The 24,283-nt window shown below is 35.1% G+C and overlaps 1 protein-coding gene across 3 annotated transcripts in view; it reads right to left on the reverse strand.

Annotated features, from left to right (window-relative positions):
- Positions 1–24,283, reverse strand: part of Moe (moesin) — a 221,519-nt gene that overhangs the window by 82,623 nt on the left and 114,613 nt on the right. For 2 of the 3 annotated variants that reach the window (XM_069842153.1, XM_069842152.1), the window contains exon 3: positions 5,445–5,624. In XM_069842153.1, coding sequence (XP_069698254.1) covers positions 5,445–5,624 — 180 coding nt within the window. Of the gene's footprint in view, positions 1–5,444; positions 5,625–11,925; positions 12,085–24,283 lie in introns of those variants that run through there. The other variant, XM_069842151.1, reaches the window with a different exon arrangement.

Consider the following 24,283-nt stretch of genomic DNA (forward strand, 5'->3'; position numbering starts at 1 on the left):
TTTTGGCTCGAGACCAGAAACATATGTGCTGATTTCACTGCAGCTTAAGACCTCCAATGCTCTCCCCTTTCGTGACTTCCAAAAGGCATAAATCACTATCTGCAATTACGTAAAACCTGCAGTTCGAAAACCATACACGGCATACACGTCTTTAACCTACATAACAAAATTAACATAAATTATATTAAAGCTTCACAATACAAATGAAATAAGTAAGCGTCTTAAATCATCCTGTCATTCAGCTGACATGACAATAATCTGATGGAGTACGAACAGAAAAAAGTCAGTAGCATGATTATATTAGCTGTATGAAAATAGCTAACACACGTTGAAACCCTCATGGTATTGAGATTTATTTATTTTTATTTATTTATGCCTATAACAGGGCAAAGCCCCAATTACAATAGACAGTACAGATATTCGTTAAAAAAAAAAAAAAAACATAGAATTGCATGTAACATGAAAGAGATGAAACAGATACAAGTGTAAATACAAATTAAAATGGAAAATGAGAAAAGGGGGGGGGGGGAGAAAAGACATACTACCTAGGCCTAAATAAAAGACACGGTTATAGATATAAATGAAAAATACAAAATAAAATAATGAAAAATATATATTTATAGCCAAAATGTAAAACATAGCTATAATTGGCAAATTACAGAGTAACAAATAGCAATATTATATAAAATCAACTACCTTCAGTATATTAATAAGAAAATGTTTATATTCCATGTAAGAAATGCAGAAATCTAGATCCCACATATTTCATTGAAATTTGAACACATTTTTAACACTGGTGAATTTTTATGTGATGAAGTGTTTGGTTTTTTATAATATAACAATTGACGATTTCTGAAATGTGATGTTCTAGCGTTAATCTGGATTTGTGATAATATTTCGCCGTTATCCAGTAGACCATTGAATATTTTATACAATAAAAGTTGCTCCGCAAGTAATCTACTACTTCCAAGAGAGATTAAATTAAATTCAGCAAGTAGATTGTTGTACGAAATTTTGTTATGGAGGATTGAACAATGATATCTTCTAAAATACAGATATCTAGAGAATCGTTTTTGAATTTTTTCAATTTGATTACTATGTGATTTGCAAGTGGGTGACCAAATTACAGAGGCATATTCCAATTTAGCGCGAACATGACAATTAAAAAGGAGTGTCAAAGTCGAAGTGTTTTGTAAAGTTTTTGAATTTCTAATAATAAAACCCAGATTTTTGATGTGCCTACTAATGAAAATAAAAGTATAGCAATTAGTTTTTCTGGAATTAATTACGAACACTTTTTTTAACCAGCACGGAAAAGAGAAAATTTGTATCATTAACTGAGTTATCACTTCACACGTCTAGATTTACGTGAATAGTATTTCATCATTTTAAAATTCTAGTGAAACTTTTTCCTAAGTAAATTTATTTTAGTCAAAATCTATTATTATAAACCCAGTGTAACACTGATCGAGATGACCGTAGCCACGTTATGTTACAAGATACTCGGGAACACACTACACAACCTACCAGAGAACTATACAATGGTACAGGGAAAGTGGTGGCTTTGCAAGGAGATCTGGTTCATGGCGAAAGAGGTCTACATCAGCGCTTCGCACACTCTGCAATCTTCACTAATGCATTTGAGAGACAAGAAGTGCTAAAGTCCGTCACGTTAGTGTTAGCGAGTGAAAAATAAACTGCACATGAATTCAATCTTCATCCCAAATCCTTCCATTATTTTCTAATATAGTATCATTGTTGAGCATAAACAAAAGCACAGTCCCCTTGAAAATACAATAGAAGTGATCTCACCAGGCATGTAAATATTAGATTCAACTCTGCAGAATTGAACCTTTTTTAAATAATTTATTGATCGATCAGCGCGATTAGCGCTATATAGACCACTTCTAAATGAAATACAAATAAGAGTACAATACGTGACATAGAATTGAGGGCAGCCTAGATTGGGCTCGTCAGTGAACAAAAATTATTAGTGATATACATAGGTTGGTATGATACATTTTAATTATAATATGACAGCCATTGGAAATCTGCTCTTGATTCTGGTGGGAACGGTAGACCTTCTTCCGAGAGAGTAGGGGATGGCGCCTGGAACATTTTCTAGGTTGTTACAATTGTAACTCGTATGAGGTAACCCCTGGCGTAAGCAACCCGCAGCGCATATTCTTTAAGGTCGTTTTTCCTATTTTATATGAAAAGTTATTGACCTTAGCAGAGCATGCTTGACGTGCAATATCTCCTGGTAATATAGGCGTTTAGACACCCATGTTATAGAACTTTTTAACTTGTGAATGAATAAACGGTTTGATTATGTCAATACAGATTCTCGTTTAGTTGGCTCTAAGGGAAAAACCAAGGAAAATTGAGTGAAATCCGTAGTACTTTATTTTGAAATGACTGGATGTGTAAAGTAGCATGCAATTTTGTAACTTTAGAGATTATTTCTTGTTGAGGAGCCGACATAATTTAGCGAGTCTTGAGTAGGTCAATTTAAAGAATTCAACCTGTTAACGTTTTTTTTTTGTTTAATTATGCGTATCAATTGTTTTCTATTTCAGGCATTTTACTTACACTGCTCTAGATTAAAATATCTTTAAGTTGCTATTCGTCGCTATCAAATACAATATGTTGGGGCAGATCTCAGATTAGCACCATATTTATATGAACATAACATGCCTTTATTTCAGAGGAAAGATTATGTAATGTCACATAGTTAAGTCTCAAAATAGTACCGCAATATTAAAAATATATATATATTCCGTAACAGAAAAATGAACATGCATAAACAATTCGTTTACACTTAGAGCAATGATCACTTTAAATTACTATGATTCCATCAGCGTGCATTTTCATCGCTATATCTCCACTTGGTGCGATAAAATAATCAGTTACATAAGAACAGTTCTTTGACATTAATACAGTATTCTGTTTCTAAGTTAATTGCCTCGAGTATCGTCTTTATTGTCTTGTCTCGCAGTAATGTTTTTTATGCAATTAGTTTTATTCTCTTCGAGACTTAAGGATAAATGAACAGTGTTTATGTCTAGGCGGTAGGCGCGTTTGCTTGTTCATTCCAGGGCCGATTACATGGTTGAATTTATTCCAAGATTTTCCATAACTGTAAGGGAAATGACTGGTAATGCCATGGGAAATCTTCGACCTCATCTTGCCAAATACCATCTCATTACAAATTTCATCGACACTAAAATCATGTTAATAGTTTTCAAGGCACAGTTTATTTTGAAGTGCAAGAATAGCTGCAAGAAAGTCTAAAGTATGCGTGCTTAGAAGTTACTACGGCTCGAAAATTTGTGGCTAAAAAGGCGAATGAACACAGTGTAACGGGAGTTAGTGATGTAACACTGGTTATAGTACTGAAGGCCTAACACGCCCAACTACCTTCTGCTTCGGACAGTGACAATAAGCGTAGGATTCTGGGGGGGAAAGTTCATCAAAAAGGGCATTTCTCACAGGAACTCCACCCTTCAAATGATAAACTGTATGACTTTAGCAAGACCCTTCGAGAGGGGGTAAGGTACGAATAATTGCTCAAACTGATGGAGCTAACTGAGCTCTGTATAGAAATCTTCGTCAGATAATCGTAAATTTGAAGTGCAGATTTGACGGGAAAAATCTTTACACATGCGAAAAAAATTGACCTGTCTTTGTAATTAAAGAAAATATCCACCACTCACGATCCTTGCCAGTCTAGTAGGGCAATAAATTGTTAAAAATATTCATAGTTTGTTCCAAAAGGACGAGTTGTAATATTCCGTTTTATTTCGAAAGTTGTACCCAACGAGTTACATCAATTCGGTCCAACACAAAACTAAAAGAAAACTGATCCTAATAACACGCTACACCTTTCCGCTCATATCACGATGACAAAAATTAAATTAAAAAATCCAGCCATTACACAGTCTTAACTTGGCGCCTACAAAACCTTATCTATTTCCAGGCAAGATTGCCTTCATTGATGAAATATTCAAAATACTGTACTTAACATGAGAAAGTAATCCGAGAGTTTCATGTCTGGGAACGAGGCTAGATCAAGGCGCTCTGAAAGATGACTCAAATCAATGAAATATGATACAACCTATGTAATTTTATGTAGTCGTATTTAAGTTGGAATATGTAATCACAACGAATAACTGAAGAAATTTCACTCAGACACGAGATAAACATTGCACACAGAAATGTCCGAAAGCTCCTTTGAGTCATTTTCAAAATTAAATCTATCACAATATTTGAGACACGTAGTTAATCTAGCGATTCTTGAAATAATAATGAAGTCACATTTATAGTAGACTCAAATAACCTGTTAGCACAATTCCTGCATAAAAATGTGGTTTCATATTTTATCCGCGTTGTTTTGAAAATGGATATTTATCCATCGTCATATCATGGTAATGGCAGTCATTACGGCACTGAGCGCGATATGTAAATAACGACACTCAGTGCGGTAACAGTATTCATTACCGCTTACGCCTCGTTCTTGTAAAACACATACGAGCAGAAATGATTCTCATATCCCACTAGTTGCATAAATAACTACTGGGGTTCATTTCAAAGTGTGTCATAACGTCACTGTTGTGAGTCAGCGATTTGAAGCGAGTTTCAGCTTTTATGTCAGAGAAGTTGCCTATTAAGGCGTTCTATCTGAACTTGAGAACGTGTACGGTATAGCTTGAACCTCGTAGCAACAGATGGCGGTCTGCAAAGTCTGTGTGCTACCATAACCTCTTTCAAACTGTGTTTTGCGCGGGCAAGTCGTACCCAGGGTATTTGTTATCATCGGTTGCGTACGGCAACATTCCACAACACAAATCAAATGCTCCGTGTCCATGTTGACCGTCGAACTTAATGTCAACAAATACGTAAGTAATCGTCTTAACCCTCTTCACATATCCCGACAGTAAGAAAAAAAACCAGCTCAGTACGTGTTTCCTGCCACTACAGGTGTTACTGTATGTATCGGTAAGTACTCTTCAGAATGAACGCCGTACTTGCTAAGCAACTTCTCTGGCACATAAGTAATACGCGTTTGCGGAAGTGTAGGAAGATTGAATTCTCTAGGCTCAACGACTAGCCACATGACGGCATACAGCGAGCCATGACACACTGAACTGAACACGCAGTATTATATACACACGGTGACTGTTTGGGTCTGATCTCTTAGAACTTCAATGGAAAACAATGGAAAATCCAATTTTCCAATTCAAACGACTTGAAAGTTTGCATTATCCTGTAACTAATATTTTGCTTCACAATAATTTAACGAACTCTGCAAAATGAGAAAATATAAATAAAAGCGCTAATTTTAACATACTGCATTGTTCTCGTACTGTACAAGTGCTGTATAAATTAATCCCATTGTTCCGAAATACATATAAAAACACCAACAGAAAAAGAAACACGCTTACCTTTTTGTACAGCTTAATCCATGTGAGATCGCCTTTGCTGTCTGTGTACTGGAGACCGAAGAACCATACTTCCCGCAATCCGATTGTCTTCACAACCTGATCAAAGAGCTGTTTCCCCGTCGTCGTTTGCTGGATCGCGAACTCCAGTTCCGCGTCCATCGTGGTCACACGGACATTCATCTGGAATAGCATAAATACTCAATTATAGCCTACATCTGAAAAGTGACATCTCAATTCTTGTAATCCCATAATAATCACTTATTACTGAATGCTTCATAACCTTGCATTACAAGTACTGTAATTACCAACTTCCTACAGCTAATTCTATAATTCTGTGTTAACTTCAGCAATAAAGCGGATCCCACATCAAGCTCAACTGCAATGGAAACAGTACAGAATGAAGAGGGGTTATCTACAATTTCAGAAGATATTAGAAATCTATACTAATAATAAATCTGTAGCCGAAATTTTTCTGGTAATTTTCGATTTTCCAAAAATAATTGGTCCTAACATATATAATTATACGCCCTGAAACCGAAAATCGCTTTTTTGACATTTTTATTTGTATGTCTGTCTGGATGTTTGCTACCTTTTCACGCGATAATGGCTGAACGGATTTATATGAAAATTTGAATATAAATTAAGTTCGTTGTAACTTAGAATTTAGGCTATACGGCATTCAAAATATATTTAAAAGGGGGGGTTATAAGGGGACTGGAATTAAATAAATCGAAATATCTCCCTTATTACTAATTTTCATGAAAAATTTTACATGACAAAAGTTTCTCAAAAAATAATTTCCGATGAGTTTTATTCTAAGCAAAATTTTGATAGGACTGATATTTAATGCGATAAATGAGTTTCAAAATTACAATAACAAAGCCATCTAAGGCAGTGTAATGAAATAAAAAACAAACGACTTCGTCTATAAGGGGCCTTGGACAACAACAATCTAAAGCTATGAAACCTAGCCTACAGAGAATGTTTGTGTTTCTATGAAGTAATATCGGAAGCTAAATTAACCGATTTGTATAATTAATTATCAATTCACCATTGTAAAGTGTAGTTTCTCTAGATGGACATGATGCTATAATGTTATTACAGTAACTTCTGAGTGAATCGAGGACAGGCAAGATTAAAATAGCTTTTTATGCACAGAAAACTTGATAGGCTATTCTGTACATTCGTTTCCTGTATTTCCTAAAATAATTTTTGTGACCAAATGAATGGTCTCTGGATCAAAATGATCGCATTTTAATTTTTTTAACACAATTTAAATTAACATAATAAACGATTTATCCTTCTATCAAACACGAATGTCCCCTGGATAAAATGTCCTATTTTAATTATGTAATTACTTTATATTTATTTCTATCGGGCGCAGCGGAGCGCACAGGTACGGCTAGTTAGATAATATATGTAAAAAGAAGAGAAAAGTATATAGGCCTATTCAGAGTAAGAACAGCAAAAACAAAATCACATTCTTCACTTAAGACATCAAAGTCAGTTATAAACAAAAAACAGAATTACAAAATCTGGTTGCCAGAAACAGTAAATTGTCTCCCCCAGGTCAAAAAAATTACGTAAATTGCCTCCTGTTTACATTAGCTTACGGTACGGAAACTGCCTCCGCTTTACCTGAAAGAGTGAACGTGCTTCCCGTTTGTAAATACGTCACTGCAACTAACATTTTCCTTTCATTTCCAGATTTGGGACTGTCAGTAATATAAGCTTATGTGCACAATTCGCACAAATTACTGGTATGGTTAAAAGTGTGGTTCAATATGATTGAAATATGGGTCGGTTATCAGTTTAAAAAACTTCTGTCAAAACTTAAAATGTGTTTAAAACATTAATTACCGACTTCTTCAAACAGGCAGGAATTTAAAACAAACAAGTCTAGTAATCTGTTCTTGCATCTGTTTTTATATCCCGTTTTTCTTCAATATTGCTGAAGACATTGGGATGAGATTTTCTTGCATTGAAATCTCTTTGTATTTATCTCAAGCCTTTCTTATTTTCTTGTAAAGTCTGCCCATCAGTCTCTTTGTTTTCGGTGATTTTAATATTTTGAAGTTACCTCTTAATGATGACGTCGTAATATAACAAATCAACACTATATATAAAGATCACTTCTTATATTAACGAAGGCACATGCCCTACGAAATTACGATTTTACTATAATTCCGAAGGCCGAAACGTCTTAATAGGAATTAAATTAATTGACTATTTTAAATGCGTATTAGTTTGGTAAAATGTAAATGAATTAAATAAGATTTAACTTCCGTATTTAAGTTAAATTACAATTAGTTAATCGTGGATTAGTAATATGTTGGTGAAATCGGCCCTTACTTCTAGTTCATCTACTCAACCTCAATCCATATGTTAATTTTCTGTATTTTTCGTATCAGTTACTGTTTTAGCCGTGAATGGCATACTCAGTACGCAGTGTACAAGTTTGACTCATAGTAAGTAATCAAAAGGGGTTCTCTTTGTAACACTAGCATTTCTTTACAATTATCTCGTATGTACACAGCATGAACCTGATACTATTGATCACGAGACACGAATACATATGAAAAAAAAAGTATTACAAATAATGATTGCATACAACAGTCGATGGTATTGTTAAAGATATCATCCGATACGTTCTCTTCAAATATAGTGTTTATCCAGACACGTCACGCGGGCTGCTTGAAGAAGCAGACTTAACTTGAATTTTGTATATAGGTGAGAATTTTACGATATTCTGCAGCAACATTTAGGTATGAATACATGCACGTAAAGACGTTAGCTAAGGCTTAGTACGTAGCAAAACTTTACGTACCAGAATGTTGAAAGCAAGACGTATTCTGAGGGTAAATCTAAATATAATCCTATAGGCCCACTTTTTTCATTCCATTAAAAACAAGTTTCACTAGAACACGTTGAGAATTAAACATTATGAACAGCTAGTATATAGGAATATTATAATAAATGGCCGAAAATATCACTGCTTTAATATTTCTTGGGAATACTAAGCAAAATATAAGAATCCTGTCAAATATCCTGACAAGCCAAACCACTACATGGTAACAACACCGTGTTACAAAATATATATACACCATTGTCTCTTCTACGAATTATGTACTTGACAGAAATCATAAACGGCACATACACTTTATCAAACTAAATAATTCTAAATTAACATCTTATTTAAATTATACCGGCCAGAACGTGATTAAGAACTAATAATGTCTTTTACTAAAATTTAATTTGAAACTTTATGAATCAAGAGCCCAATGCTTAATGGCATTTAGATCTACTTAAAATTGATAGTGAATGTGGATAAAACATCTCAGGCTTAGTAGGCTAACTGGGCTGAGAAAAAAAATCAATTTTTCCATCCTAAAATCATTTTCTCTAAATAAACATGTCCGTTTAATGTAGTCTACTAAATGACTACTGCGATTTTCAACACTTTACGGTTATACGAAACCTTGATTTATTAGAACAAAGAGCCAGAATAGATGCGATTTACATGCATAGATTTCAGCATTTCTTACATTAAACAAACTTTTCCGTATTAAAATATTGCACGTAGTTGATTAACTGCTATCTATAACTTTTCAATTTTTATTAAAATTCTTTTACATTTTCCATTTTTTTTTTTTTTTTTTCAATGTGTATATATCTGTATCTTGTATTCATATCTGTATTCATCTCTTTCTCCATTGTAATTTTTTTTACTTTATGACCTAAGTAAATATATTCCGTCGTTTATTGTAATTGGGGCATTGCTCCGTTATAGACAAATAAATAAAATGATTCATATGAAAAAGTGGCAATTTTAGATATATCGATTGTTACACACGCATTTAACGGCACATAATATAAAATGTATTTTCGCGAGAAAAAATGCATACGCATTATTTCTCTATGCATACTCCAAACAAGAATCTTATAATATTAGATACCTATTATCCCTTTTAAAATTCAGACATTAATGTCACATTTTCTTTCAAGGCAATTATAACAAAGAAAAACCTGCATTTTAGCATTTTATACTACGTACAGTATATTTCATAATGGTTCGCTTTTCGTTTCTACTTCGTGCTTTTATTGCATAAAAAATCTACAATGAAACCTTGTCGCGGAAAATATGGCCGAATCATAATACATCATTAAAACAATTAAGTGCAGTGCATGATATTTTGTTTTTTATTAAGTTTAATTACATATTAATAATGCATAGTGAGTATATTTTTACATTCATATTGCAGAATTTATTTCTGCATACGCATTTGGATTGTAGGGGTCGTAACCCTAAGTATCTAATATACCATTAAATTTAGTTTTTCTTCAAAATACGGGCCAGGTATTTAACGAACTCAATGGTATGCTCTATTCTCCAATATATTTTGATTCTATATTAAAGAACAGCATGTGAAGATTTGGTATTAACGTAAAAATTAAGCATAATTTCGGCCGCATTTTTTTCAGTAAGACACATTTGCTTTTATAAACGCGCGTAAATATATATGATAAGAATGCTCAATAAGCCAGACCCACAAATTACAAGTAACATACGAGATAAGAAATATTTGAGCGAAATTGTGTACTATCTTAGAAAGAGTGGGTGAAGAAAGAATAACTCTGAACCTGCAGGAAAAGAAACAGGAACTTGCAGAGTCACCGGCTTAGAAAAAATGTCTATTGAAGGTTGCACTGGAAGGAATGGTCAAGAAAGAAAAGTTGGGGGCTGAAGAATGTTCAATATATTGAGACGAAAAGGTAGGCGAAAAATATGGAAGATTGGAGAATGCTGGGTTTGCAGTAAATGATCTGCCTCACGACAGAAAACTATTAACATAAAAAAGAATTCGAAATAAGATAAACAGAGGAAATTACGTATTAGTGTGTTCGGTACAGTCTATGTCAATACTGCGGAACTATACATTCTAAACAACATATTTTCCGAGGAGATTCATGAAATGAGGGTTTGACACGAGATGCTCTTAGAAGCGAAGTAGGCAACGCCGCACTGCGATGAGACATGGCAAATCATGACCACACCTGCATTCTCTTTATTCCGGTCGTTCCAGAGGTTTCTAATAATCTGCTCTACTGTTTACAATTAACGTTAAAAAAGTCTGGAAGCTTCCTTATCTATCTATCTATCTATCTATCTATCTATCTATCTATCTATCTATCTATCTATCTATCTATCTATCTATCTATCTATCTATCTATCTATCTATCTATCTATCTATCTATCTATCTATCTATCTATCTATCTATCTATCTATCTATCTATCTATCTATCTATCTATCTATCTATCTATCTATCTATCTATCTATCTATCTATCTATCGTATTCCGGACTTGCGTCTAACAAATCTTATCATATTGCTTTAACTGAATCCGAAAGTCCACGCTTCACTTTTGTATAACATAAAAAAGAAACAGCCGCTAATTTGTACATTCATAATCCGTGAACTCATTTCCCCAAGTGATCCTGTAAATTTGACACAGAAAAATCTGAATCTATTCAGCTTCTTTTCTATACCGTACTTGTATTGTCATCACAATCTAGGAAGGGATGTCAGACATGAAAGTTTTGAGAACTTCTGACCTAGATCTTAAAAACCTACACTGAATGTTAACACATTCAACAAAGCCTTGTGAGTTGGCAACAGTGAGCCAAGTTAACAGCTGCAGTATGCACTTTCCTCTATACCTCTCCTTTTATTTATTTTTTTTTTTACATGCTGTTCAGACATCTCGAAAGTCATTTGGTTAAAATGTTGATTATTATCATTGTAGACTACAGAAATATAAACAAATTTCCTATTGCTTTAATTTTCGTTACAGGTACAAAATAGGAATTATGGAGACAAATCGGCTGTCCCTTTCTCATATACATTTACAACAACCCGCACCCACAAATCTGAATGTAACCAATTTAACCATTTATATAAGTCCATCATGCGTCTGGTTATGCTGCATTACCCATCACTGTGTGTTACTCGGATAAAGAACTTCCAATGACGTCATCAACTATTCTGTTGAGTTTGGGCGGAGATGACTTCCTACACAATGAAGTTTCAGGTGAACATTGTGTATTCGCTATCTACACAACTAAAATCCGCTTATACATTTCGTTATCAGAGCATTATCAGCACAATTATCCCCGCGTACCGTACTACTTCTCAAGTACGCTTATCAGATTCAGAGTAATTACCTCTTATCCGTTATCAGACATAAGTAACACTAATTCCGAAGAGATCATGTCATTTCCGTACTTCTAAATATACACACTACCGTATCCATGTCAACTAATCATTCCGTACTAGAGACAGAATAAAATAATCTTAAATCATCCTAATTTCAAGGCACAAGACGTTAATTTATTCTTAGATCTTCACAAAACTACATAAAATATTCTCCGAGAAACAAGATCCGTCGCAGTAATGTAACATATTATTTCTTCTTAACTTACCAGCTTCCCTCCTGCAACCATCTTGGATGACCCACTCTTCACAATGAAATTACAGTAACCACTTCACAGAACACACAACAGAACAACCTCCACCGGTGAACGGCTACAACGTAAGAACCGGCCTTCTCCTCATACGCCTTGTCTGGCGTTTGGAAAAATGACGTAGCCGTCTTCGGTACAATCTGCCGGTCGAGAGGCCGGTTTGACGACCTTGAGAGAGTTTGACGAAGCTCCACCAATAAAACCACTCGCATTCAAAGTTCTTAGCCAATGAAACTATAAGAAGAATAACTACTTTCACGAAACCGTTCAAATTGAACCGCCAACTTCCACCTGTCGCTCGACCGGAAACCATATGAGCGATGAAGTTTATCAGGCTTGCAAACCTAGTCACCAACTCCCACGATAAGTCACTTGGTGACATTTTGGTTCATGCCATAATTCTCGTATAGCTACATGGCGATTAAAAGATATACCCACATGATCAAGAAGTATCTATGAAAAGCACGGTTGTGAGTTCGAATCCCTCCTCGACCAGTGTGTTTGTCGATTTCCAATTTTTACTTTCGTGTTGTGTTGAGAGCTCGACGTGCTGATTTCAAATCAGGGGTGTCCACAATGTAACCATCATATTGTTAGTAGAAAAGCTCAGAGCATAGACTAGAAATATGAAAAACCTCTGCTGAGGCATGTGGACGTGAGGAGAGCAGTCGGTTGGTCGGCCTTGGCCCTTTATAGGCTATCGAGCCATGGATTACTGCTTACACATGCATTGTACAAGACGTGTAGATGGACGAATTAAGAGTTAGCCCCTTACTACAACAAATTGATGATAAAACTGGTTAGAATATATCCAGAAAATATAGGAAAACCCAACAAAGTAGTCAAATTCACAATCTGAAAAATAATATGCATTTATGTACTGAACTATTCCCTTTTTCACATTGTATACGTGCTTTGTTTTCAGTAGGGCACTTCTTTTTAGTTTTTATTTAAGAGTAACTGATTTACAATAAAAAGAAACTTTAGTTAGCACTATTTGACTTCGAATTTATCTGACCCGCAAATTCTGAGCCCTAAAGATCATTGAACTATGCATTTCTGAGTAATATATCTTTCTTTTTTTTATTTTATTTTAGTAGGTTATTTTACGACACTTTATCAACATCTTAGGTTATTTAGCGTCTGAATGTGATGAAGGTGATAATGCCGGTGAAATGAGTCCGGGGTCCAGAACCGAAAGTTACCCAGCATTTGCTCATATTGGGTTGAAGGAAAACCCCGGAAAAAACTCAACCAAGTAACTTGCCCCGACCGGGAATCGAACCCGGGCCACCTGGTTTCGCAGCCAGACGCGCTGACCGTTACTCCTCAGGTGTATCTTTCTATAACTGCATGCATTGACTCACTCTCTTGGACGGATCTTAATATTTATGATCAATAACTTTCACATTGTGATTGATTCTTTCCAAAAAATAATTATGTAACATACATGTGGTCGTTTCGGTTCTGTGAAACACATGCATCTGACCACAGCATAACTTTTTATGTAGTATATTTTTCAAAAGTAATTGTAAGGATTTATCGGTGTATCTGCGATATAATTTTCTGATCTACCTGAAATATCACAGTCTAGTATATACAGTCGCGAAGCTCAATACGTAGTAAATATGCAAACATTAGATAGTTGCTCACCACTAGGATCGCTAATATCGCCTCATTACAGGCAATGCAAAATAGTATCGTCACAGTCTATTGTTTCTAGCACCCTCAAAACTCAAGCTTCGTGACTGTATATAGTAGACTGTGATAATATCCTACTTTGTTACTAATGTCATAGCTGGTTAGAGTGCACACTGCAAATTTTGATTTATAAAAGAACACTAAAATATTGTAACTATCTGAACTATAACTTTGAACATAGTCTGGAGCCTTAATATTATCGTCTGTATCATAATAATGAATTTTAATAATGTTTAATAATTGTCAGAAAGCACAGATAAGCAATGCTTTAAAAACAGACGAGCACTATTATTAAGAAAAGGGACGACAACATTCATAGAAACGAAAGTAGGCCTACTTCTATCCTGATTGTAAATGGGTAAAAAAACAACTTCCATGATATATTCAATTTACCACTAATGTTAATTTGATCATATCTGGCTCAAAATGTAAGAACTTAATAAATTCAACCACATCATGAGGTCGATGGACATTAATTATTATCAGAGTTTTTTTTAGACATTGTGATCGGAATCAGGCAGAATTCTAACAGTATATTAATTCATGGTGTGCTAACTTTTACGCTGGGACTGTTGCGACATGGACATGGAACAGTATGGTCCAAAAATAATGGAAATATGGACATGAAACAAGGTGGCTTTGTTGGTTTACTATGTTCAAAATCGAAATAATTTACTTTATTTTTTATTAATAATATACGGTACATTCACCTATCCTCATAACAAAAATTCTGAAAGAAATGGACTTAGAATAATAATGTTAGACCATGGGTGTCCAAACGCCTATAAAACCAGGAGATATTGCACGTCAAGCATGCTCTGCTAAGGTCAATAACTTTCCATATAAAACAGGAAAAACAACCTTAAAGAATATGCGCTGCGGGTTGCTTACGCCAGGAGTTACCTCGTACGAGTTACAATTGGTCATCTATGTATTATATGTTTTTCAATGTATTCTGACGAATAAAATAAGTATATATAAATTTCAATCATAAGACACATCCGTTTTGCAAATGTTTATTTGCTATATGAATATGGAATATATTAACGTTTTCGCCTTATTGGGCATCATCAGATATAATAAAATATGTAATCTGAACCTTGATCAAATTGAGCAAATAACAAATGAGCAATGTATTATACATGGTGTTGGATCTTTATGAGCTTTATGTATAAAAGTATACATAAAGGATAATTAATTTCAATGTGATGCACACCTTTGAAATTGAAATTGATTGTGTATACATATAACTCATGTTACAATATGATTACAAATTAGTCAATTGGAATTATACGATTTATCAATGATGTTAAAATATTATGAATACAATGAATAAAATGAATATATTAGCTTAAAAATTAATTAAAATTCACATTGTTCGAAGAATGTCTTATGGTACTATATACAATATTGATGTTGTGTTGTGACTGATGGATCTTATGTTGTCGATTGGTTGTAATTATACATGTAGAATTTCAATCGTGGAGTATACGTTCGCTTGTGAACTGAATGTTATCTGACATTGATACGAATAGTGGTTATTATTGATCATTTAGATCTAAAATATTCATCTGATTTTAATAACATACAGATAATTATCATTGATGATGCTGTGTGTAATCAAAGTTTATCAGGGACTGTATATGTGAAGATGATTTATATGTATATGTCTTGATGTTTGTAGAAGTGAATTGTAAAAAAATAAATTATTCTGACGAAGCCTAAAACTGTCTGTCTAATAGCCAAAATAAATTGAATTGAATAGACCATCGGTTTGTAAACATCTGAAGTCTGATTAGTGTAATATGTACAGTACATAGTAAGCGATGTATGCAATGGAGGAAGGAACTGGCCATCCTGTCTCATTATCTCCTGGCTTAGTTGCCTAATGGGTAATGCCTTATTGGTGTCACTTGTGAGGTTCAAACCTGTCTTCGGACCACTGACTAAACAACTACAATTCTGAAATAATATCCAATCCTCAATCTCATTAAGATAGACACAGCAATTACCTCTAAGAACCTGAATACTTTTTCCTAGGTAAAGACTCAAAGTTCTTTTAACTGTGTCATATATGCCAAAGTTTATTGATAAAAAAAATAGCACTTTCATGTCGCACATGATGTCACTGCCAAGATAGACAGAGCACAACAAGCTGCATTATTTCACTGCCTCTAACAGTTTTCGTGAGGATAGAACGCTTGTTTTTAAGCATACATAATTTTTGTTTCCTTCGTCGATATTTTTTTTAATTGGTTATTTTACGATGCTTTTTCAACTGCAAAAGTCATATACCGTCTGAATGAGATGATGATGATCCAGCGAAATGAGTCCAGGGTCCAACACCTAAAGTTATCCAGCATTTGCTCTTATTGGGTTGAGGAGAAACCTTGGGGAAAAAAACCTCAACCAGGTAACTTGCCCCAACTAAGATTTGAACCCGGGCCAGCTTGTTTCACGGTTAGGCATGCTAACCGTTACTCCACAGCGGTGAACTCGTCGATATTAAGTCATACCGTACTTTCTTGATATAATCTGCTAAAAGTAAAAGATACAAAACAATGAAGCGGCATGTAGAAATTACACCGCAAGGACGATTAAATAACCGAGGAAATGTAACAAAACATACATTTCTCGTGTAAAATTATACGTATATTCAATAAATAACACGTGACAATTTTCTGAACATGTATCAACAGAGATACCAGTGATGATGATGATGATGATGATGATGATGATGATGATGATAATAATAATAATAATAATAAATTATATTCTAATTTAGTAGACCTATTATTCTGAAAAGTCTCTCTTCCCCGAAGTTTTCAACTATCTGCGTAACATTCTCTTTTTTACATAAGTAACTTGCATCCAAAGAATATCGTCAAAATCGGTTATCTTGTCAGTTTCCTTAATCTGTCTTTAAAAATTGATTATGCATTCCACATTCCCACAATGTTTAATCTTCTGCTATAGTAATTCTTCATGAAACAAAATGTAAAGTCAAGGCTATCTGCAAAATACCTTCAATATCAGTTTCTTTATCTAGCGGAGGCACGCTACGTATGTGGAGCGTAGGAGAGTTAGTGCTTTTCCGAGAAAGATGAATGATACTTGCACAGGTTATAGCTAACTGTAGCAATTCTAAATGTAAAATAACATTATAAAAATACAGAAAAAGATTGACATGTGCACAGCTTACTATGCTGTCTATCTTTACGTAGAACTAAGCGCGGGTGGTGGGAGAAATGAAACGAGGAAAATACGGAGAATAAAAGGATAACGGGAATACAAGAACTAGGGGAAGGCAATGAGGAAAAGGGGAATACAAAGAAAGCAAGGAGAACACAAGGAGAATAAAAAGAGAATACAAAGGGATTAAAAGGGAAACACAAGGAGATTAAAAGGGGAACACAAGGAGAGCATGGGAAATACAAAGAGAGCATGGGGAATACAAGGATAACAAGGGGAACATAAGGATAACAAGGGGGACACAGGAATAACAAGGGAAACACAAAGTTAACAAGAGAAACACAAGGATAACAAGGTGAACACAAGGATAACAAGGGGGACACAAGGATAACAAGGGGAACACAATGATAAGGAGAAAACAATGATAAGAAGAACACAAAAATAACAAGAGGGACACAGGGATAACACAAGGATAACAATGGAAATACAAAGATAACAAGGAAACACAAGGGTAACAAAGGGAAAAGAAGGATAACAAGTGGAACACAAGAGTAACAAGGGGAATACAAGGATGACAAAGGGAACTCAAGGATAACAACGTGAACACAAGGATAACAAGTGAAATACAAGAGTAACAAGGTGAACACAAGAATAACAAGGGGAACACAAGGACAAGGGGGACACAAGGATAACAAGGGAAACACAAGGACAAGGGGGATACAAGGATAACAAGGGAGACACAGGAATAACAAGGGAAACACAAAGTTAACATGAGAAACACAAGGATAACAAGGTGAACACAAGAAAAACAAGGTGAACACAAGGATAACAAGGGGGACACAAGAATAACAAGGGGAACACAATGATAAGGAGAAAACAATGATAAGAAGAACACAAGAACAAGAGGGACACAAGGACAAGGGGGACACAAGGATAACAAGGGGAACACAAGGACAAGGGGGACACAAGGATAACAAGGGAGACACAGGAATAACAAGGGAAACACAAAGTTAACAAGAGAAACACAAGGCTAACAAGGTGAACACAAGGATAACAAGGTGAAAACAAGAAAAACAAGGTGAACACAAGGATAACAAGGGGGACACAAGAAAAACAAGGGGAACAAGGGGAACACAATGATAAGGAGAAAACAATGATAACAAGAACACAAGAATAACAAGAGGGACACAGGGATAACGCAAGGATAACAATGGGAATACAAAGATAACAAGGAAGCACAAGGGTATCAAAGGGAAAACAAGGGTAACAAGTGGAACACAAGAGTAACAAGGGGAACACAAGGATAACAAAGGGAACTCAAGGATAACAACGTGAACACAAGGTTAACAAGTGAAACACAAGAGTAACAAGGTGAACACAAGGATAACAAGGGGAACACAAGAATAACAAGGGGAACACAATAACAAGGAGAACACAAGAGTAAAAGAGGAAAACAATGATAACAAGAAGAACACAAGGGTAACAAGTGGAACACAAGAGTAACAAGGTGAACACAAGGATAACAAGGGGAACACAAGAATAACAAGGGGAACACAAGAGTAACAAGAGGAAAACAATGATAACAAGAAGAACACAAGGGTAACAAGTGGAACACAAGAGTAACAAGGTGAACACAAGGATAACAAGGGGAACACAAGAATAACAAGGGGAACACAAGAGTAACAAGGGGAACACAAGAGTAACAAGAGGAAAACAATGATAACAAGAAGAACACAAGGATAACAAGAGGGACACAGGGATAACAATGGGAATACAAAGATAACAAGGAAACACAAGGGTAACAAAGGGAAAACAAGGGGTAACAAGTGGAACACAAGAGTAACAAGGGGGACACAAGAATAACAAGGGGAACACAATGATAAGGAGAAAACAATGATAAGAAGAACACAAGAACAAGAGGGACACAAGGACAAGGGGGACACAAGGATAACAAGGGGAACACAAGGACAAGGGGGACACAAGGATAACAAGGGAGACACAGGAATAACAAGGGAAACACAAAGTTAACAAGAGAAACACAAGGCTAACAAGGTGAACACAAGGATAACAAGGTGAAAACAAGAAAAACAAGGTGAACACAAGGATAACAAGGGGGACACAAGAAAAACAAGGGGAACAAGGGGAACACAATGATAAGGAGAAAACAATGATAACAAGAACACAAGAATAACAAGAGGGACACAGGGATAACGCAAGGATAACAATGGGAATACAAAGATAACAAGGAAGCACAAGGGTATCAAAGGGAAAACAAGGGTAACAAGTGGAACACAAGAGTAACAAGGGGAACACAAGGATAACAAAGGGAACTCAAGGATAACAACGTGAACACAAGGTTAACAAGTGAAACACAAGAGTAACAAGGTGAACACAAGGATAACAAGGGGAACACAAGAATAACAAGGGGAACACAATAACAAGGAGAACACAAGAGTAAAAGAGGAAAACAATGATAACAAGAAGAACACAAGGGTAACAAGTGGAACACAAGAGTAACAAGGTGAACACAAGGATAACAAGGGGAACACAAGAATAACAAGGGGAACACAAGAGTAACAAGAGGAAAACAATGATAACAAGAAGAACACAAGGGTAACAAGTGGAACACAAGAGTAACAAGGTGAACACAAGGATAACAAGGGGAACACAAGAATAACAAGGGGAACACAAGAGTAACAAGGGGAACACAAGAGTAACAAGAGGAAAACAATGATAACAAGAAGAACACAAGGATAACAAGAGGGACACAGGGATAACAATGGGAATACAAAGATAACAAGGAAACACAAGGGTAACAAAGGGAAAACAAGGGGTAACAAGTGGAACACAAGAGTAACAAGGGGAACACAAGGATAACAAAGGGAACTCAAGGATAACAACGTGAACACAAGGTTAACAAGTGAAACACAAGAGTAACAAGGTGAACACAAGGATACAAGGGGAACACAATAATAACAAGGGGAACACAAGAGTAACAAGAGGAAAACAATGATAACAAGAACAACACAAGGATAACAAGAGGGACACAGGGATAACGCAAGGATAACAATGGGAATACAAAGATAACAAGGAAACACAAGGGTAACAAAGGGAAAACAAGGGTAACAAGTGGAACACAAGAGTAACAAGGGGAACACAAGGATAACAAAGGGAACTCAAGGATAACAACGTGAACACAAGATTAACAAGTGAAACACAAGAGTAACAAGGTGAACACAAGGATAACAAAGGGAACTCAAGGATAACAACGTGAGCACAAGGTTAATAAGTGAAACACAAGAGTAACAAGGTGAACACAAGGATAACAAAGGGAACTCAAGGATAACAACGTGAACACAAGGTTAACAAGTGAAACACAAGAGTAACAAGGTGAACACAAGGATAACAAAGGGAACTCAAGGATAACAAGGGGAACACAAGAGTAACAAGAGGAAAACAATGATAACAAGAACAACACAAGGATAACAAGAGGGACACAGGGATAACACAAGGATAACAATGGGAATACAAAGATAACAAGGAAACACAAGGGTAACAATGGGAAAACAAGAATAACAAGTGGAACGCAAGAGTAACAAGGGAAATATAAGGATAACAAAGGGAACTCAAGGATAACAACGTGAACACAAGGGTAACAAAGCAGGGGATTTCATTTTTATGTCACGGTCAATTACCAAGTTAATCCCCCGCCACCGAGGAAAAAGATGTACAGTACTTTTACGTCAAAAGGATAAACAATAGTTTCGAAATCGTGGCCTAGTCATTAATAATGTTATATAATATTATGCAATGAGCTACCACTGCTACCTGAAGGAAGCATTAAGTAAAACGGAGACAGACAGCTGCATTGTATATCAAATCGCTCATCCTCTTGTTGAGAATCCATCGATAGATGAAGTACAATTTAGCACTGAGAAATTAAAAAAAGAAAATAATAAAGCTGCATTTAGTGACTCCATACCATCAGAAATCTGGCAGATTAAAAATTATCTTGTTTCGATAGCCTGTACAATTTAGCTAATACGTAAAGTTTGGATTAATGAATTACCAAGAGACTGGCAAAGTGTCATAATATGATCAATTTATAAGAGAGATAACCCTTTACTTACTTACAAATGGATTTTAAGGAACCCGAAGGTTCATTGCCGCCCTCACATAAGCCCGCCATCGGTCCCTATCCTGAGCAAGATTAATCCAGTCTCTATCATCATACCCCACCTCCCTCAAATCCATTTTAATATTATCCTCCCATCTACGTCTCGGCATCCCTAAAGGTCTTTTTCCCTCCGGTCTCCCAACTAACACTCTATATGCATTTCTGGATTCGCCCATACGTGCTACATGCCCTGCCCATCTCAAACGTCTGGATTTTAAGTTCCTAATTATGTCAGGTGAGGAATACAATGCGTGCAGTTCTGTGTTGTGTAACTTTCTCCATTCTCCTGTAACTTCATCCCGCTTAGCCCCAAATATTTTCCTAAGCACCTTATTCTCAAACACCCTTAACCTATGTTCCTCTCAGAGTGAGAGTCAAGTTTCACAACCATACAGAACAACCGGTAATATAACTGTTTTATAAATTCTAACTTTCAGATTTTTTGACAACAGACTGGATGATAAGAGCTTCTCAACCGAATAATAACACGCATTTCCCATATTTATTCTGCGTTTAATTTCCTCCCGAGTGTCATTTATATTTGTTACTGTTGCTCCAAGATATTTGAACTTCTCCACCTCTTCAAAAGATAAATTTCTAATTTTTATATTTCCATTTCATACAATATTCTGGTCACGAGACATAATCATATACTTAGTCTTTTCGGGATTTACTTCCAAACCGATCGCTTTACTTGCTTCAAGTAAAATTTCCGTGTTTTCCCTAATCGTTTGTGGATTTTCTCCTAACATATTCACGTCATCTGCATAGACAAGAAGCTGATGTAACCCGTTCAATTCCAAACCCTGCCTGTTATCCTGAACTTTCCTAATGGCATCAAATTAGCAATTACTGAATTCAGCATAGAAAATTCTAACAAACATAAATTAAGAATTACATCGTACACAAAAGATATATTTAATGATGTAGGGTAAAGTTGCCTAATTCCGTGATACTTTTTTTTCACTGAATGTCACAGGATTGGATATCTTGCTATGAAGTTCACCGATGTCTCAAAAATACACGAAAGATGCAATCTTTCGAGAAAGATGTCTGGCGCTATGGTCGAACGGCAAAGCTTTGACACATTCAATTTTACAAAGGTATCACGGGATTAGGGGTTTCGCGGAAATAAGCAACTTTATCCTACAAGCTGAATTTTGAAGAAATAGATCCATTGTGATAATAGCCTACATTTACTTTAAGCATCCTTTCCGATAAGATATGAGTACGCTCCAGAATGACAGGCGTTGAAGGTGAATTGATTAAGAATGCTTTTGGCAGTATTAATCTTAGTCAAGATGAGTATGGTCAAGAATGGCACGCGTTAATGGTGGACTGACTAATTAAGCTTTTGGCAGTCTATTTAAAGCAACCCATGAGAGAATTTGAAAATCATAAAAATTTATTAATTTGGCTAAAATGTCCATAGATAATACAATAGAATAGAAATGTTCTTCAGGGAGCTTTAATGTTCAGTTCGGAGTTAAACAAGGATTTTTTGTCATCTAATCTTTTTAATATTATGCTAAAAAGTGTATATATGTTTAATTAAACTAAAATTAAGTATAAATTAAGAAACTAAATTTCTCTATTGGCTTACGATGATCAAGTCATGCTAGCAGAAAATGAAGATGAAATTAAGAAACTTACACTGCAGCTAGTCAACTGTCTCGAAAGCACTGGTATTAAGACAAATAGTACGTGTAAATAAAAGGACAACTCAATACAGATCTACAAATTCAAACTAGAAACATTTGAACGAGTAAACAACTTTAATAATTTGGAAACATTCTTCAGCTTAACAACATGGAAAAGGAAATTAATACAGAACTCAAAACGCAAATAAAACCTATCATGTCTTTTCGAATATTAAAAGAAAAAAAAAAAACAATTTTACCACGACATCTAAGATATATATATATATATATATATATATATATATATATATGTATATATATTTGCAAATCTCCTAAAGTAGGTGCAAAACGCAGACACTAACAAAAATATATTTACAAAAAAAAAATAAATAAATAAAATATTTAAGGAACATTTTTACGAAGGACCGTATCACGGGAGAACAGAGTATTTTAAATAATGCAGAAATGTATTATTTATGGAGTCAGACATAGCAGCAAAAATTAAAGCCAAACACATTAAATGAATGGAACTGACATAAGATCTACGACGGACAGAATGAAATGTCAGCACGAAGAAGACCACTAGGAACAAAATCAACGATTCTTTGACAATTATTAAAAATGGACACTTGAAGGACTTCTTCAAACAGACAAAACTATAGTGAAGCATTTGAAGTCAACAGCAAGAAAACTGAATAGCTTGTAAATACTTAATAACGATAATAATGATGATGATATAATAATAATAATAATAATAATAATAGATAATACTTAATTTTACATAGCCTAAGTAACTTCCTTCTGAAAGAGCACACTCTAAATTAGTGATCTCAAGTGCCTATCGTCTCTTCAAAACAGTATCCACAATAAAAATCATAACATACAGCTCTAAAAAAAAAAAAAAATCTTTCAGTAACCTCTCAACAAAAATAATAATCACACAATAATAATTATTCAAACAAACTAAACATAATCTTCAAACAAAAACTCATATTCATTCATTCATTCATTACCTCTGATATCAGTCAGTACGTCACTTGAAGGTGTCAGAGGAAGAACAATTTGTTTGTATGCACTCATATCTGATTTGATTAGTGTAATATGTTACTAGTCAGCGGTGTATGCAATGGAGGGGGAAAGCAATTGGCCACCCTACCTCGTTATTTCCCAACTTAGTTGCCTTATGAGTGATGCCTTATTGGTGTCACTTATAAGGTTCATACCTGTCTCCGAACAGTCGACTAAACTACAACATTCATTCATTCATTCATTCATTCATTCATTCATTCATTCATTCATTCATTCATCCATCCATTCATAGTGTTCTGTCCAAGGACAGGTCTTTCACTGAAAACCTAACATTCCCCAATCTTTGCTATTTTCCGTCTTCCTCTCAGTCTCCGCATATGATCCATGCATCTTAATGATATCTTTTCTTCCGTTCATCATTTCTTCCAGTACTTACTTACTTACTTACTTACTGGCTTTTAAGGAACCCGGAGGCTCATTGCCGCCCTCACATAAGCCCGCCATTGGTCCCTATCCTGTGCAAGATTAATCCAGTCTCTATCATCATATCCCACCTCCCTCAAATCCATTTTAATAT

Source organism: Periplaneta americana, chromosome 12, assembly GCF_040183065.1.
Source record: "Periplaneta americana isolate PAMFEO1 chromosome 12, P.americana_PAMFEO1_priV1, whole genome shotgun sequence".
NCBI lineage: Eukaryota > Metazoa > Arthropoda > Insecta > Blattodea > Blattidae > Periplaneta > Periplaneta americana.